Source organism: Typopeltis vanoorti, chromosome 2 (genome assembly GCF_054136105.1).
Source record: "Typopeltis vanoorti isolate ZY-2024b chromosome 2, IOZ_Tvanoo_1.0, whole genome shotgun sequence".
NCBI classification, from domain to species: Eukaryota; Metazoa; Arthropoda; class Arachnida; order Uropygi; family Thelyphonidae; genus Typopeltis; species Typopeltis vanoorti.
This window is the reverse complement of record NC_143550.1, coordinates 174,650,073-174,669,006: the sequence shown is the minus strand read 5'-3', so window position 1 is coordinate 174,669,006 and position 18,934 is coordinate 174,650,073. Positions and strand designations below refer to the sequence as shown.

The following is an 18,934-nucleotide window of genomic DNA, read 5'->3' as shown; positions in this document are numbered from 1 at the left end:
ATCTCTTCCACCAGTTGGAGAAAGTGACCATATGGTTTTGACTTGGAAAATGAATAGACATGCAGGAGTATCAAAGAGACAGGAGCGTATGTGGAATTATAAGGCAGGTGATTATAATAGTCTAAAAGGTCAATTTGGGGAAGTTTCATGGAAAGAGGAATTGGAAGGCCGGTATATCATTAGTGCATGGGAAATTATGAAAGAATATTTGTTAGCAGCAATGGTAAGTTGTATACCATGAGTGAACAAGAGGACACAATTTGGAGTAATTGTATAAACAGGAATTGCATGTGAAAAAGAGGCTGTGGAAGAGATATAAGGAGACAGGAGAAGAGAAGATATATGAAGAGTATAAGACACAGGCCAGAGGAGTGACTAGTATGGTAAGTAAGACAAAACTGGAATATGAGAGGAGATTAGCCCTAAGATTCAAAGAAAATCCTAGGGAATTTTTTAGATATGTGTCCAGTAGGAGGAGAAATGACTGTGGAAGAATGATATTGTTGGATAAAAATGGGAATAGAGTGACTGATGCAGGGGACATAGTAGAATTGTTCAATGAAAACTTTATTGGAGTATTTCATCCTGGAGGAGTAAATTTTAATACTAGAGGGATAGGGAAGGCTCAAGGTTTAGAAGTACAGGAGGAGAGTGTGTTTCAAATACTGAGTACTTTGGATGTCAGTAAAGTTGTGGGACTGGATGGTATTTCACCATGAGTTTTGAGAGAATGTGCTAGGGACTTGACAGTAACTTTGACCTGGCTTTTAAATGAAAGGCCGGCTATGGGAAAGGTGCCCTTGGAATGGAAGGCTATTGCATAAGCGCAGTAGCAGACTGGAAGTGTCTAATTATAGACCAGTTTGTGTGTCATCAGTAGTTAGTAAGATCTCGGAGAAAGTAGTGAAGGACCGTATACAGCATTGGGCAGATGAGGGTAATGTTATCTGTGAGAGTCAACATGGATTTGTGAAGGGGCGCTCTTGTTTTTGCAAATATGCTAGCTTTTTATGATAAAGTTACAAGAGCATTAGATGAGGGAAAGGCATATACTGCCATTTACTTAGACTTAGTGAAGGCATTTCACAGGGTGCCACATGATAATCTGATATTTAAGTTGCAGCAAATGGGTCTCGATGTCAGATTAGTCAACTGGATTCAGGATTGGCTGTCCAATAGGTATCAGAGAGTTGTGTATGGTGGGGCAGTTTCAAGGAAGCAGAGGGTTACAAGTGGGATCCCACAGGGCTCAAAACTAGGACCTATATTGTGTAACCTTTATATCAATGACATTGCCAGTGGATTGCAAGGAAATATTCAGTTGTTTGCGGATGATGCAAAGCTGGGATGGATTATTAGTAATAGTGCAGATGTGGCAGCCTTGCAAGAGGATTTGAATAAGCTAGATAGATGGGCAAATGAATGGGGGTGTCGGTTTAATGCAGCAAAAATGTAAAGCCTTGAGGTTTGGGAAACATCGATGGGACACTGCATACTCTATGGGAGGAGTTATATTGGAGGAAGTAGGGGAGACAAGAGATCTGGGATTCATGATTGATAGAAACCTGAAATTTAGGGGATATATTGCAAAGGTGGTGAAGGTAACACAGAGGATTACTACAATAATGAGAAGGACATTGACCTGCAGAGATAAAATAGTTATCATTCCGTTGCATAAGACCCTGATCAGACCACACTTGGACTATTTGGTTCCCAGGATTTAAAGGGGATAAATTAACTGTGGAAAGGGTACAAAGGCAGATAACAAAGATGGTTTCAGGACTGTACAACGATAGTTATGAGGATCGGCTGAGGGAATGTGGACTGCATAGTTTGGTGGATAGAAGGAGGAGATGTGATATGATTGAGACTTGTAAACTGTTTAGAGGTGGTTACAGGGTTGACACTGAGGAGTTCTTTCGCTTGGTTGAACGGCGGGAAGGAGTGATGACAAGAGGCCATCCCTGGAAGTTACGAAAGGAAACTGTGAGTAAGAGGGTGAGGAGTGGTTTCTTTGCATGGAGGGTGGTTGAACCATGGAATGCATTGCCTGGTGGAGTGGTGAGAGCGAGAATGGTCAATGAGTTCAAGGAGTGGTATGATAGACTTTGTGTTTCTTAGGAAGGACCTTCCACGATGAGTCTTTTGACTCCATGGAGACCTGAATAATAATAATGCCAGGAGCATTAGGAACAAGAAGGAAGAAGTTTTGGCCTTGATTAGCTCTTCCTGGCCACAAGTTATTGGCATTAGTGAAACATGGCTGATGGAAGATGATATAGTTAGTGGGACAGAATGTGTAGGTTATAGTGTGTTTAGGAGGTACAGAAAGAATAAAATGGGGGAGGAGTGTTATTGATGATTGCTGATGAACTGCAGCCAAGGAGGTTTAAATTGGTATTGCAGGATAGTGAAAAGAGCTCATTTGAGGCTATTTGGTGTAAGATTGAGACTGGCAGAACAAAATATATAGTTGGGTGCTGCTATAGACTAGGTGATGGAATAGATGGTGGAGATAGTATGCATAGTAAACAAATTGATGAAATGAGTGGAAGGAGGGTAATTATAATGAGGGATTTCAACTATAGTAACATTGATTGGAAGGAAGAGAGGACACATGTGAGGAAGGAAATGGATTTTATTCAATTATTAAGGGATAACTATCTGAGACAGCATGTAAATGAAAATACTAGGGGTTTGAGAGTGCTTGACCTGGTAATAGAATCCGAGAATTTGACTGTAATGAATATGACCATGTTGCCACCTATTGGTGAGAGTGATCATAAGGTCTTGGTCTTGACCTGGGAGGTGGCTAAAGGTGTGGAATTTTCGATTAAGACAGGGTATAGGTGGAATTACCATGCTGGCAAGTATGACAAGCTTAGGAGATTGCTTGGATCAGTGCCATGGCATGTGAAACTGCAAGGGCTGGATGTCGATAGAGCATGGGAAGTGGTCAAGGAGAATTTATGGCTGTTATTTAAGGAGGTTATGGCTGATTGTATACTAGGGTCCGAATAGTAAAACAAGTAGGGGTTAAATGGATGAATAACACTATTAAGCGTGAGCTGCAAAAAAAGAAACAACTGTGGAGGGAATTTAAAGAGAAAGGTGACCTACAGGTACAAGAACGGTATAAAGCGCAGGCCTGAAGGGTAACGAGTGTGGTAAAAAAAGCAAAAGTGGATTATGAAAGGAAACTAGCTATGCAAGCTAAAGAGAATCCCAAACAGTTCTTTCAATATGCTGCAAGTAAAAAAAAAAACTGTACACAGCAGAATGATTTTAAGGAATGATAATGGTAAGGAGGTCACTGAATCAGTCGATATAGTGACCTCCTTTTTTCACCACCTGGAAGAGTGTATCATCCAGGTGGTGACATTGAAAAAATGAAAGAACCATTATGATGGCCTTTTTCTTGACCACTAGTATTAATAATTAGACTGATTTTGTAAGCTAGCCAAGTAAATAATAGTTTAATATCCAACGTTTCACTGACTAATATCTGTCAGCATTTTCAAAGGAATACACTGGTAGGCGATAGAAAGTAATAAAAACTAGGAAACTAACCGACAATTCTAAAAATTATATAAAGTTATCACTGAACGTGAAATAGTGATATGATACGAGCGTCACAAGTACAACGTTTTATTTGTTGAGATATTTATTGTAATTTTCATGAAAGTTCATTTCTTTTTGGTTAAATGATCTGATTAGAGTTTTCCATATATCTGGTAAGATTAGGCCTTGATTCTTATTTAAGTTACCTGTTGAATGGGTGACTGTAGCAGCTTCGTTGAAAGTTCTGGAATGGTAGTTCTCTTCTATGTAGGGCACTACCATTCAACATTATGGTTGGTAGAGGCAAAGTGGGAAGAAAGGCCTGATATATCATGTCTGTTATTCCTAACATAGCCTATGTGTTCCTTCTTTCTTGTTTCAAAACTTCTTGATGTCTGTCCGATGTAATTGATATTATCACATCAACTCCAAACCTTCCCTACCAGACAACCAAGCCATTGTAAACTAATCTAATCCCATCTTAACTAAACCAGAGATCTCTATTCTCAAAAAGGGATTCAATTTCGCCTCGAAACCAACCACTATTTCAAAAATGGACTATCTGCAACTTAGAGAAAGCCTTCTCATTATTTCCACATACAACAGAAAATGACTTACGATTAAAAAGCAGCATAATCCTCTCCGCTCCCTCGAGATATTCTCACACCAACTCTAGCGCCATAGAAAGAAAAGTACTACTGAAATTAAAGAACAACAAAGAAATCATTATACTGAAAGCTGACAAGGGCAACAACACTGTCATCTTAAATATTAAGGAATACGCAGAAAAGATCAACAATCTATTATCGGACAGATCTGTCTATGATGTTCTTAATACAGATCCTACTCACAAAAACCATCTTGATACCAATGAACTATTATGTGATATGACCAACTGGCCTGTGGACTTAATCAAAAAACTTAAATCCATGCATCCGTTAACCCCAAGACTATAAGGTGTTCCCAAAATCCATAAAGAAGGTACACCATTACGTCCAATAGTAGATGGTGTTGGAGCCTACTTCTTCTCAATCTATACTTTGGATCCGATATACAGTTATTAAGATGTTCTTAACTAGTTGATAGGTTGCAAGTTGATTTCTAATTCAAATATAAAGAAAATTTATATTTAGAGACTGCACCACTTTATATCTGAATTAGCTCAAGAATTGAAGATAAACCAACTCTTAACCACCTTTTCCTTATATGTTGTTAATATATATACTGGCTGAGTATATCTGACTTACTTAATTTACCCGCTTTGGTTCGAATATTTTATGAATGGTGCAGTAAAAGAGATTCAGGCAATATACAACTTTTGATTAACAAAAACAGACTCAGACAAAGGTAAATCTATTATCTCTATAATACAGCCTTCTCACAGTTCCTTAAGTTCTAAAATACAATAAAAATTTCAGTAACACCTCTTTACAAAGAAACACTTTTAATTTTACACTTCAGTTAATTCTCGGCAATAGTTACTGTTAGTATAAGGAAATTCTAGGATGAAACTCTCACACTTCTATGCAAAGGAATATTAATGGTTGGAATAATCTTACCGATAATCTTCTATCTTCATCAACTTATCCATAAACACTTTTTATAACTGTAAACACTTTAAACAGTAAACGACACTCATTAAAATAATTCTTCTAAGCAATAACTGAATTAATCATCGGTCACGATACAAATAAACAAACGTTGTTGCATAAAGTAATAATCACTCATGAAATAAGGCAACACAATAATTCCTTAACTTTAGGTTTTATATGCACAGTTGTTCATTCCTCCGGCATTCAATTAATTGTTTAGGCACAATTCCAAACACAGCTAACGGTAAACATCAACTTTACCGCCTCTACTAATCTCTAGTAACTTAGTGCTTTGCTTCAAAGTTCCAATGTCCTTGAAAGGTCAGCGCTGAAATTATATCTCAACTCAACTAATGCTAGTCTATATAATAGTCTCTCAGCTGTTTTCTGTAGCTATAATTGTTATTCTACAACTTATTAGCTAACTGCTTCTCGACTAGTAGACTTAAATTAACTGCTTGAGTGACTTGCCGACTCGCTAATATCGCACTCTGATTCCCCGAATGCTGAACACTCCAATTCCAACTGAATGCCAATCTCTCTCTCTAATAAATCGCTAATGCTCTCTTTTTTCCACCGTTCATCGCTTATATATCCATTATTCCCGCCTAAATTATTCTCGTGATCTCTAACTTTCCAGTAAGCTTTCAGCATTTTCCCTCACGCCTTGTTCCAACTCATGCAAGCTTACTTACATACGTCTCCATGACAACAAAACAAAATATAATAAAATTGAGCTATTGAATTTCCACAAGTAGGAATAAATAGAGAATATTTACATTTCAATTAATGCGCAGTTAAATTATCAAATACAAATTCCTATAATACTGACATAACAATAAATAAAATAACTTAATATTTAATACAGTCTTTTCATTATTAATACATATATCTTTGATTAAATAATTAAATATTAGACAAAATTAAGGTAGTTATATGATTATTAAATTTTAAAATAAGTTATATATTAAATAATATTTACAAATGTAGCCTTTGTGATGGAAGATCATGTTGGATTCTGAACCAAATAATAATTACTCTAATCTCTACATAATCAGAATCCAACAATGGCATCCATTCCCCTACTTATAGACTATCTAAATATCTAGCCAAATTGTTACAAGAACACATTCACAACACGGATTCTTACATCAAGAACTCCTAACATTTCTTGGAAAAATTAAAATTCGTCCTTATCTCTGATGATAATATTCTGGCTAGCCTGGATGTCACAGCTCTGTTCACAAATATCCCAGTTTCAGAAGTCATCGACATCTTAGAAAACTTGTTCCCACCAAACATCACCAAGTTGTTCAAGCATTGCTTAACTTCGAATTACTTTACATGGCAAAAAACCTACTACAAACAACTGATTGGTTTAGCCATGGGTAGCCTTCTCTCTCCTTCTTGTACCGACCTATTCTTAGAAAATTTGGAAACTCAAATCTTATCCCAAATTACCCCTAAACCAACCACATGGTTTAGGTATGCTGACGACATCTTCATCAATTGGAATCACAAAAAGGAAGATCTAATAGATTATCTAAACAAAATTAATTGCTACCACAACACAATCAAGTTCACATTGGAACTTGAAAAAGATAATAAACTTCCATTCTTGGATGGCCTTACTAAGAAACAAACTGACAATAGCATCAAGCTGTCAGTATATAGAAAACCTACTAACACTGGACGTTACCTCCATTTCGACTCATGTCACCACATATCCCAGAAACTCAGCATCATCTATATGCTCAAAAAAAAAGAGCTATTCACTGTACCACACACCCTGGCGACTTACAAGAAGAATAATTGAAAATATCCAGAGATCTATCCCTAAATGGCTACCCAACAAGAATCATCAACAAGATTCTCTTTAGTGACATACAGCAAAGACAACGAGATGCAACCCAATACAATCCAGTACATCAGCTCTATAACAATTCCATTTGTTAGTACCATATCCAAAAAATTAGCTCTTCTTCTAAAACCTTATAATATCAGAGTAACCTTCAAACCTATTGAGACCATACAAAAGTTTATAAGATCACCGAAAGATAGCCATCCTTTCTACAAATACTCTGGAGTTTATAGCATACCCTGTTCATGTGGTATCAATTATATTGGACAGACATCAAGAAGTTTTGAAACAAGAAAGAAGGAACACATAGGCTATGTTAAGAATAGCAGGCCTGTTATATCATGTCCTCTACCAACCATAATATTGAATGGGATATGAGTCATATGCCCTACATAGAAGAGAACTACCATTCCAGAACTTTCAAAGAAGCTGCTACAGTCCCCCCGTTCAACAGGTAACTTAAATAAGAATCAAGGCCTAATCTTACCAGGTATATGGAAAACTCTAATCAGATCATTTAACCAAAAAAAAATGAACTTTCATGAAAATTACAATAAATATCTCAACAAATAAAACGTTGTACTTGTGACACGCGTATCATATCACTGTTTCACGTTCAGTGATAACTTTATATAATTTTTAGAATTGTCAGTTAGTTTCCTAGTTTTTGTTACTTTCATCGCCTACCAGTATATTCCTTTGAAAATGCTGACAGATATTAGTCAGTGAAACGTTGGATATTAAACTATTATTTACTTGGCTAGCTTACAAAATAAGTCTTTAATTATTAAGGAACCATTAGTTTATATGGGAATTGTGATGAATGAAGTGGAGGTGAATAGTCTATTACAGAACCTTAATATGAATACATCTGTGGGATTGGATGGTATACCGCCATGGGTCTTATGTGAAGTGGCTAAAGAATTATCTGTGCCCTTGACCATGTTGTTTAATCTGAGTCTTGGGTCTGGTTTAGTCCCAAAGGTGTGTAAAGAGGGGAAAATAGTTCCACTGCATATCAGGAGTCGTTGTCAAGGTCTTGGAGAAAGTAGTCACGGGAAAAATACAGGAATGGATTGATGATAATAAGATACTGTATGGGGGACAGCATGGCTTTATGAAGGCTAGATCATGCCTCAGTAACTTGCTCAAGTTTTATAACACGGTGACGGCTGAACTGGATAAGGGTAATGGGTTTACAGTGACACCACTGGACCTTGCAAAGGCATTTGACAGGATACCACATGGAATTCTAATCCATAAACTACAACATTTGGGAATGGATATAAGGTTGGTGAGATGGATAGGTGGGTGGTTGATGGAGAGATATTAGAGAGTAGTTTATTCAGGAGTAGAGTCCAAAAGATGGGCTGTGACTAGTGGTGTGCCACAGGGTTCTGTTCTTGGACTACTGCTGTTGAATTTGTTCATTAACGACATAGGGAACGATCTAAGAGGAACAGTTCATTTGTTCACTGATGATGCAAAGTTGGGTAGGGTAATAGTGAATGCAGAAGATGTCAAAATCTTGCAGGAAGACTTGGATAGATTGGAGTTCTGGGCTAAGGAGAATGGATGTCAATTTAATGTGACAAAATGTAAGGTTATGCATTTTGGGGTAAAAAGATTAGCAGCAGTAAACCACATTGGTGGAACTGTACTCCATGAGATTGATGAGGCCAGGGACTTGAGAGTGTTGGTGGATAGGGAGATGAAGTTTAGGGGGCATATTGCGAAAGTAGCTAAATCAGCTCATCAACTCACTTGGTTGTTGAAAAAAACTTTGACGAGCAGAGACAAGCAAGTTATTGTACCTCTTTACAAAGCCTGATAAGATCTCATCTCGACTACTGTGCCCAGATTTGGTCACCGAGGTTTCTTCTTGATGGGGAGAAGGTGGAGAGGATCCAGAGGCGAGTGACCAAGATGATAGCAGGTCTATGGAATGAACCTTATGAGAACAGGTTGAGGATTTGTGGGTTGCAGAAATTAGTTGATAGGCAGAAAAGGGGAGATATGATTGAGACGTTCAAATTGCTAAAGGGTTTCTATAGGATTAATTCAGAGGATATTTTTGAGATCAGGACTGGTGGTGGGAGAACTAGGGTATATATCTATGGAAGCTGGGCAAGAGTGTGGTTAGCAAGGGTGTTAGAGTTGGGTTCTTTACCTTTAGAGTGGTAAATGGCAGTGGAATACGCTGCCAGAGTCTGTTGTGGGTACTATGACAGTGAATGAGTTCAAGGAAAGGTATGATAGATACTGTGAGAATGTCGAATAGTTGCGTGGACATGATGTTTAGGGCCTCCCTCGATGAGTGTAAGGACTCCCTGGAGTCATCCGTAATAATAATAATAATAATGATAAATTAGCAATCTTTCAAGGTAATTACTCAAGACATCTAGAATGTTATTATCTTCAGTTTTCATTTAACATTTATCATCTCTAATTCCTTTTATAGTACTCTTTCTGCAAACGCTAAGCTTTGCTTAATGTACTCCTGAACATACTCCTATTTTCCTGATATTTCTCTTCTACATTCTTCTCAAGTATGCTTGATAAATCTTATTTGGAATATTCAGTAAGGAAATTCCAATGTAATTTTTGCTGTTCTGAACGAGTCGGTGTATCAATGCAAGGAAACTAGAATGCCCAGAGTGGATGGTAGCAAGGGTGGCCTCTAGTGGGAATGGGTACTTGGGAGAAGGGGGATGACATCAGATAACGCTGAACCCAGTGGAGTCCAGAGGGGATAATGCTGGGTATAGAAACAGTGGAATTTTTATGCTTTATACTAATGCCAGGAGTATCTGGAATAAAGGAGAGGAATTGGTGGCGTTGATAATATCATCAGCCTGGCCAAAGATTATTGGGATCACTGTGACATGGTTGACAGAAGAAGATATAATAACAGGAATAGAAGTAGCAGGGTACAGCATTTTTCGGCAGGATAGGAAGAGAAAGCGTGGTGGTGGTGGAATGCTGCTTATGATAAGTGACGACTTATGTCCTCTAAGAGTGGAGGCTTTGAAAGGCAGTCACACTAGTGGTTTTGAAACCATATGGTGTGAGCCAGAGGTGGGCAGGACAGGGTTCACTCCACTTTGTAGCAACACTCCACTAAAAGAGAATTTAGTGGAGTGTTGCTACAAACCAACAAGCACAGAGGGTAGGGAAAAGGAGATTTTTAGATGTTTAGTTGAGTTCGGCACGTGCAAGAAGAATGATTGCTATGGGAGATTTTAACTACAGCAGTATAAACTGAGGAGAGGAAGATGCATGTAGCAATAAGGGAATGGAATTTCTAGAATTCTTGAGGGACAAATGTCTTAGGCAACATGTAATAGAGGGAATAAGAGGTTCAAGAGTTTTGGATTTGGTAATAGCATCAGAAGAGTTGATAATAACTGAGATGACATCTCTCCCACCAGTTGGAGAGAGTGACCATGTGGTTTTGACTTGGAAGATGAAAAGACATACAGAAGTATCAAAGAGACTGGAACATATGTGGAATTATAAGGCAGATGATTATAATAGTTTTAGACATCAACTTGGAGAAGTTTCATGGAGGGTGGAATTAGAAGGCTGGGATATCATTAGTGTTTGGGAAATTGTAAAGGATTATTTGTTAGCAACAATAGTAAGCCGTATTCCACAAGTGAAGTAGAGTACACAATTTGGTGTAAAGTGGATGACAAACAATATTAAACATGAACTGCATGTGAAAAAGAGACAATGGAAGAGATATAAGGAGACAGATGAAGAGGAGATGCATGAGGAATATAAGACACAGGCCAGGAGAGTGACTAGTATGGTAAGGAAGGCGAAACTGGAATATGAGAAGAGATTGGCCCTAGATCCAAAGAAAATCCTAGGGAATTTTTTAGCTATGTGGCTAGTAGGAGGATAAATGATTGTGGAGAATGACATTGTGGGATATAAATTGGATTTGATGCAGAGGACATAGTGGAATTGTTCAATGAACACTTTATTGGAATATTTCATCCTGGAGGAGTAAATTTTAATACTAGAGGGATAGGGGGATAGGGCAGGGTTGAGGTTTAGAGGTGCAGGAGGAGAGTGTGGTTCCAAATACTGAGTACTCTGGATGTAAGTAAAGCTGTGGGACTGGATATTTCACCATCAGTTCTGAGAGAACGCACTAAAGAACTGACAGTTCCTTTGACCTAATGGTGGTAGCAGACTGGAAGTGTCTAATTATAGACCAGTTTGTGTGTCATCAGTAGTTAGTAAGATCTTGGAGAAAGTAGTGAAGGACCGCATACAGCATTGGGCAGATGAGGGTAATGTTATCTGTGAGAGTCAACATGGATTTGTGAAGGGGCGCTCTTGTTTTTGCAATATGCTAGCCTTTTATGATAAAGTTACAAGAGCATTAGATGAGGAGAAAGGCATATACTGCCATTTTCTTAGACTTAGCGAAGGCAATTGACAGGGTGCCACATGATAAGCTGAGATTTAAGTTGCAGCACATGGGTCTGGATGTCAGATTAGTCAACTGGATTCAGGATTGGCTGTCTGATAGGTATCAGAGGGTTGTGTATGGTGGAGCAGTTTCAAGGAGACAGAGGGTTAGAAGTGGGGTCCCACAGGGCTCAAAACTAGGACCTATATTGTGTAACCTTTATATCAATGACATTGCCAGTGGATTGCAAGGAAATATTCAGTTGTTTGCGGATGATGCGAAGCTGGAAAGGATTATTAGTAATAGTGCAGATGTGGTAGCCCTGCAAGAGGATTTGAATAAGCTTGATAGATGGGCAAATGAATGGGGGTGTCAGTTTAATGCAGCAAAATGTAAGGTCTTGAGGTTTGGGAAACATCGATTGGATACTGCATACTCTATGGGAGGAGTTATACTGAAGGAAGTAGGGGAGACAAGAGATCTAGGGTTGATGACTGATAGAAACCTGAAATTTAGGGGACATATTGCAAAGGTGGTGAAGGTAACACAGAGGATTGCTACAATTATGAGAAGGACACTGACCTGCAGAGATAAAAAGGTTATCATTCCGTTGTATAAATCTCTGATCAGACCACACTTAGAGTATTGTTTTCAGACTTGGTCCCCAGGATTTGAAGGGGATAAATTAACTGTGGAAAGGGTACAAAAATGGATAACAAAGATGGTTTCAGGACTCTACAATGTTAGTTATGAAGATCGGCTGAGGGAATGTGGACTGCAGAGTTTAGTGGATAGAAGAAGGAGATGTGATATGATTGAGACTTGTAAACTGTTTAGAGGTGGTTACAGGGTTGACACTGGGGAGTTCTTTCGCTTGGTTGAACGGCGGGAAGGAGTGATGACAAGAGGCCATCCCTGGAAGTTACGAAAGGAAACTGTGAGTAAGAGGGTGAGGAGTGGTTTCTTTGCATGGAGGGTGGTTGAACCATGGAATGCATTGCCTGGTGGAGTGGTGAGAGCGAGAACGGTCAATGAGTTTAAGGAGTGGTATGATAGACTTTGTGTTTCCTAGCAGGGACCTCTCACGATGAGTCTTGATAGACTCTGTTTCCTAAGAAGGAGTGCGATAAGTCTTTTGACTCCATGAAGGCCTGAATAATAATAATATTCTTAGTCTTCCCATGACTTCTATTTAGTTAATTTTACACAATGGTTTTCTTTTTTAAAGTTTTATCTGTCTTCACTGTTATGAATCTACGGAGGTCTGAAATAATAAATCTCACAGGGCACATGTTGACTTATTCATTGGAACTTTCAATATGCTTTCTTCTTTTCTGCAATCACCTCTTTAACTTCCTGAATTCATCACTGAGTTGTGGTTTTTCTATTCTTGCTGATAACTTCACCACACCTCCCTAGCTGAATCAACTGACATTTTCTTGACTATGTCCTACAGGATGATTTAAATAAATGCCAGTGTGGGTGATTGATAAAAGTTATAATTTAATGTTGCAAGATGTAAGGTTATGGTCTTTGGAATGAAATAATTACATACTGTGTATCACCGATGGAGCTGAATTGCAGGAAATTAATGAGGCTAGTAGGGAAAGAACAATGTGTCACCTCTGGAAATTGAGTAAGAGTATGGTCAGTAAAGATCTGTGGACTAGATTTTTCACTTGAATAGTGATGAATGATAGGTATTGTGTAAATAATGATTAGTGTGGATCTCCCACAATGAATCTTCTGACTCCATGGAGAAGCCCATATAATAATAATAAACAGATGAAAAAAATAATGAAAAAGATCACATAGCAATATGTAGAAACTTCTAAATGTAATAAATAACTTACAATTACTTCAGCATACTCACATGATTTCTTCTTTTGTTAAGGTTTTACCACTATAGATTAATGATGCAAATTGTGATGCTACTGGATCACTATTCATTGTTGCTATAGCAATAACAATTCCATCCCTATTTCAGAAAGGAAATTTCTTCATAAAAGATGAACTAACTTGATATTTATTCCATGTTCATTTTATTCTGCATATATTTTAATTTATAAAATCCAATAATCCTTGGTGTTAATAAAGTTCACTATATTACTACAATGCAACATTTATTTTACTTGAAACAAAGAAGACAAGAAACAACCAACCTCCATATTTAACTTCCAAACTTATTGACCACATCTTCCCATTTAATAATTCCCTTTACTTCACCATCCACAGTAACAGATTGTGGATGGTAAAAGTAAAGAGAATTAATGATAATGATTTAATTTTAAGCTTCAGCTTTGATTACACTATTCAAAAGAAAGCTTATATATATATATCTGAATTTCTTAGTGGGCAAACTGATTGAAATGACATTTGACTATGAAACCAAATGTCTTTTAATTAAATAACATTAAAAAAACTTATGCAGAAATATATGATCTTAAGAGAGTCCATATTTCTTATATATATTTATATACAAGAGGAGTCTTTAGAATGGATACAAGTAGGAGGACATTTATTTTTTATTTTTAATATCTGAACCACACAAATAAAAAAAAAAAAAATTAAAAAAAAAAAAAAATCACAAGACCCATGGCAATATCAGTGCCATGTGTTGAAATAGGATAAGAAGAAAGGGGAAAATCTGTTTACATTCTTTTTTTTTTTTTTTAAACAAATGAAGGCAGTATTCTTTGGGGAAGGCAGAGTGGGAGAGGCTGTTCCAAAAGAATGGAGGTCGATGAACTGAAAGAGGAAGCAGTAAAGTTCGTTTGATGAGTTTCAAGATGGACTCTAAGTGTTGGTTACCAATACTTCCAATGGTTTTGGAGGAAAGTGGAGGAATAATAGTGGCAATTCAGCAGAACACTGTCCTTAAAAATAACTGCAGAAGAGACAAGAATATGTAGATTTCTGAATGTAGTTTTTCTGAAAGGATTTGTCTGTGAGAGAGCGATCATTAATTATTCAGACTATCCTCTTCTGGATAGAATTAAGCAATCTTAGAGGGGAGTTTGTTACACTATCCCAAATATGGGAGCAATATTCCATAGTTGGGCAGATTTGGGATTTGTATCGAGTTAGCAGCTGCAAAGGTGTGAGGCAGCATCTTGTATGAAAAGTACATCAAATTTTTTGGTGGATGTAGAAACTATGGTTGAAATCTATTTGTGCCAGGAAGGGGTAAAGGTATAGGTCAGAGGTGGGGAACCCTTGGCACATGTGTCAAACGTGACATGTCAACAACTTTTTTCTGGCACGCAATCCAGGACTTACCTTAAAAATAATTAAATAAATAAATACGTATCCGACATCTTATGATACTTTTTTATTGCATCATACATGAGGAGACTTTATGTGCAAAAACTGGTTCTAAAGGAACTTCAAGAAGTGATGCAAAAAGTAACACGGTTGTTAATTACATCTGCATGAGCTTTGAATAAAAGAACAATTTCAGAATCTATTGAATGAAGTGGATTGGTACAAAGGACTAATAATGTAAACAATGTTCGTTGGCTTAGTCGAGGTCTTGTTCTGAAACGATTTGTTGAATGCCTGGAAGAGATAAATCTCTTTTTCACTAATCAACAAATTATAAAGAAATGTATGACATGGTGTGGGCTTGCAAAGTGATGTTTTTACAGATTTTTGAGAACATTTAAATGACTTGAACCGTAAACTACAGGGCTCTGATAAGACTCCTGATGTTATGTTTCATGACATAAAGGCATTTGAAATGAAACTAGGAGTTTTTAAGAGGGATGTAGACAGTGAGAGATTTAGATATTTTCCAAACCTAAAGAATTACATTAATAATCTCCAAAAGGATGACAGACAGAACAGACTGCCAATGCAATGGCATCAAAAGCTATTTTTAAACGTCATTGTGTGTCAACTGTTCAGCAGTTCTCTCTAAGATTTGACAAGTTCAGAGAATTAGAAGATGCAAAATTCATTAAGTTTCCAGACACTACAAAACTGGATGAATTAAAATTGCAGATGTTTTCATGGATAAACGTGGATGATTTTGAAATGCAGCTGACTGATTTTCAAAGTAGCTCAAATTTGGAGACAGAAATTTGTTGATCTAAGAGTTGACATGGAAAACATTGAAAAGGAGCGATTAGAGATGGGAGTAACAGAGAGAAGTTCATCACTAAGGAATTGATATATTATTCAAGAAACTTTTGTATATTTAAAAACCCTTGCAACAGTATTAGTATCCATTTTGCATCTACATATTCTTGTGAATTATTATTATTATTATGGGTATCTCCATGGAGTCAGTTGACTCATCGCAGGAGACCCAAACTATCAAAACAATATCTATCATATCTCTTCTTGAATTCATTTACAGACGAAGAACTCAACTGAATCAGGCAATGCATTCCACTCATTCACCACCTTCCAGAAGAAAAACCTCGTTCTCACACCCTTGTTAACCACACTTATCCTTAATTTCCAGGAATGACCTATTGTTCTTCCATCACTATCACACAGCTGAAACATTTCCCCTGCATCAATCTTATAAAAACCTTTTAGTAATTTAAATATTTCTATCATATCCCCTCTTCTCTGCCTATCAACCAACCTCTGCAATCCACAAGCTCTCAATCTATCAATGTAGGGAGCATTTTTTACATCACTCACCAACTTAGTCACTCTCCTCTGAACCCTTTCCACAACCTCCTCCATCTCCAAGGAATCCAGACGACCAGACCGGAGCACAGTAATCCAAATGTGGAAGTATCAACGCTTAATAAAGGGGAATAATAACCTCTTTATCTCTGGACGTTAGTGTGCTCCTCAATAACCAAGTAATACTATGTGCAATCTTGGACACCTTAGCAATGTGTCCCCTGAACTTCATCTCCATATCTACCAACACCCCTATGTCCCTAGCCTCATCAAGCTCTTGGAGTACCATTCCATCAATGTAGTACACAGCTGGTAATCTTTTACTCACAAAATGCATAACTTGACACTTTTCCACATTTAACTGACATTCATTTCCTTTGGCCCATTTTACCAGCTTATTTAAATCATCATGCAAACTCTCAACATCAGCTTGATTTTTTATTGTGCTACCCAACTTTGCATCATTTGCAACTGAATATCTCCCTTTAAGCCATTTTCTATATCATTTATGTACAAATTAAACAACCAGTGGCAGATTACCCATTAAGGCAATGAGGTACGTGCCTAGGGGCCCCAGGCTTTGGGGGTCCACAAGCCAAGACATTTTCCTAAAATAGATTAATGTTTTCAGTAAACATCATAAAAATCTTGATTATTTTAAGTGGAAATTTTTTCAAAACAATTATTACGTTTTAATACGTATTTTGAATAGCACACACAATGGTATCTCCACTTAGGGCCTAGCTCCCACTGAAGAGACCTCAATAAAGGTCGAAACTAGTCTGGGTAGTGGCCCTTCCCTTAATGCATAACATTGTACATATCCACAAGGAGATGTGTTTTGCATTATGGGAGATACTGAGATATTAGTGAAGTTAGCTTAGTCCACCTTTCCTACGAGTTCCCAGTGTTGTACTACCTTACCCCAGTCCTGAAGATATTTTCAGACGCAAACTTTGTTTGCTCACACTTGGATAAAGAATTAAATTAAATTTATTATAGTCTAACCAAGTGAAAAATAAACTTGCACTATGAATTGTTGGAACATCCACCCTATTCCCCAGATTTCACTCCTGACTTCTGTCTCTTACCAAAACTAAAACTCTTCCTCGCTGGCCAGCATTTTTCTTTAAATCAACAGGTGATTGCAGCTATAGAGGAGTATTTTGCAGATCTTACTGAGAACCACTACAGGGACGGGATAATGGCACTAGAGCATCGCTGGAATAAATGTATTAGTCTTAAGGAAGATTATGTTGAAAAATAAAAATAAATTTGAAATTATAAATTTGTTTTTTCACTGTTCGGCCGAGAACTTTTCAGACCACCTTCGTACATGAAATAAAATGTTATTTTACCCACATAATATATTAAACATAAGTTAATCTTTACAATTTTAACAAAAACATCAAATCAAAACTAGAGAAAGAAAAATAGAGGATGTTTTATTTATTTAGCATCAGTGAGACTTCTGCTGCTTCATCACTGATGACTGATAATTTATATTAGATTTATATTTTGTAACCTTTAGAGCTATGCATGTGCTACTAGTTTCATCTGTAAGGCTACTCCTATTACGAGACTTAACAAAATTTATCACTGAGAACAATGATTCGTCAGTATCGTTAGTAAATGTGGCGGTCGTGTTGTGAGTTGTACTGGAAAACGTGGTTTTAAATTAAAGTATAGTGTGCCTTTTTGTCTCAAATTGTGCTGCATTTGTGTTTCAGTTGGATACAAGTGTCCTTCAATGGTGTTATTGTTTTGAACTCTGTTGTATATAATGTGTTTTTGATGCTGTTTGTTTCACTACTTCAGCCACTAAAGTTGGCGTCCAACAAGAGACGTACGTCAGTGGCTCATAGCACTTCTATACGAAAGTCTGGCTCTGTGTTGGATTTTTCTCAGTGGATGCGTTATATGTATGCGCCGAGGAATGTGAAGGATCTGTGGACTGTTTGGCTAAATGAGAAGAATGAAAATGTCGATGTATATGAGAAGTGTTGGGATAGGCTGGAGCGATTAGGAATGGAAGCAGACGTTGGGACAGTAGTGGATGAACTTCAGCAGGAGTTCGAGAATATGAAAAGTGACCATCTTTTGCAAGAGGAATTGGAAGTGCTCCATAAGGGGGTTCTGGAAATTAAAACCGAATTCAATGGGTTGAATAGAGAAATTAGGACTATAGAGATTACTCTAGCTGAAGTAACCAGAACAGGATTAAGTATGTGAGAGTCTTTGGAGATTGATGAAGAAATAAATAGTATGGGAGTGACTGGGAGTCAACAGAATGAAAGCACAAGAGGTCTAGAAGAAACGAGATGTTGTGAGAGTGAGGAAGTAAGTAAAAGGGCATTGAGTAAAATTGGGAGAGTCATGCTGAATAGCATAGAAAATGAAGCCGTGAGTGACTCTTGTTTGGACTTGAATGAAGTTATGACTGGTAAAATATATGGTGATTTTATGATTAAGGATATGGAGAGCAGTGTGCCTGATGAGTGCTTGCCTGGTGGAACAATAGAGAGAGTGGCTTTAGCAATAAAGAGAGGGCATGATGCAGAAAATATGATAGTTATGGTAGGTACAAATGACCTGAGTGGTAGTATAAATTGGGTAGCAAAAGATATAAGAACATTGTTAGATATTGTGAAGAAGAAAAGTGTCAATGGGAGGATAGTGTGTGTGTGTGTGTGTGTGTGTGTGTGTGTGTGTGTGTGTGTGTGTGTGTGTGTGTGTGTGTGTGTGTGTGTGTGTGTGCTTCCTCAGTTTGACAATTATGAGTTAAGTAGACAAGCAATAATAATGAATGATATGATTGCAAGAATGTGCAAAAAGAAGAGGTCTGGAATTTGT

General features: G+C 37.4%; 1 protein-coding gene across 1 annotated transcript in view; it reads right to left on the bottom strand.

Annotated features, from left to right (window-relative positions):
* The window catches only part of LOC150109678 (apoptosis-inducing factor 3-like), a 288,264-nt gene that overhangs the window by 15,847 nt on the left and 253,483 nt on the right, over positions 1-18,934 (bottom strand). Inside the window, exon 10 of the mRNA XM_090402963.1 lies at positions 13,314-13,418. Coding sequence (XP_090259089.1) covers positions 13,314-13,418 — 105 coding nt within the window. The remainder of the gene's footprint in view (positions 1-13,313; positions 13,419-18,934) is intronic.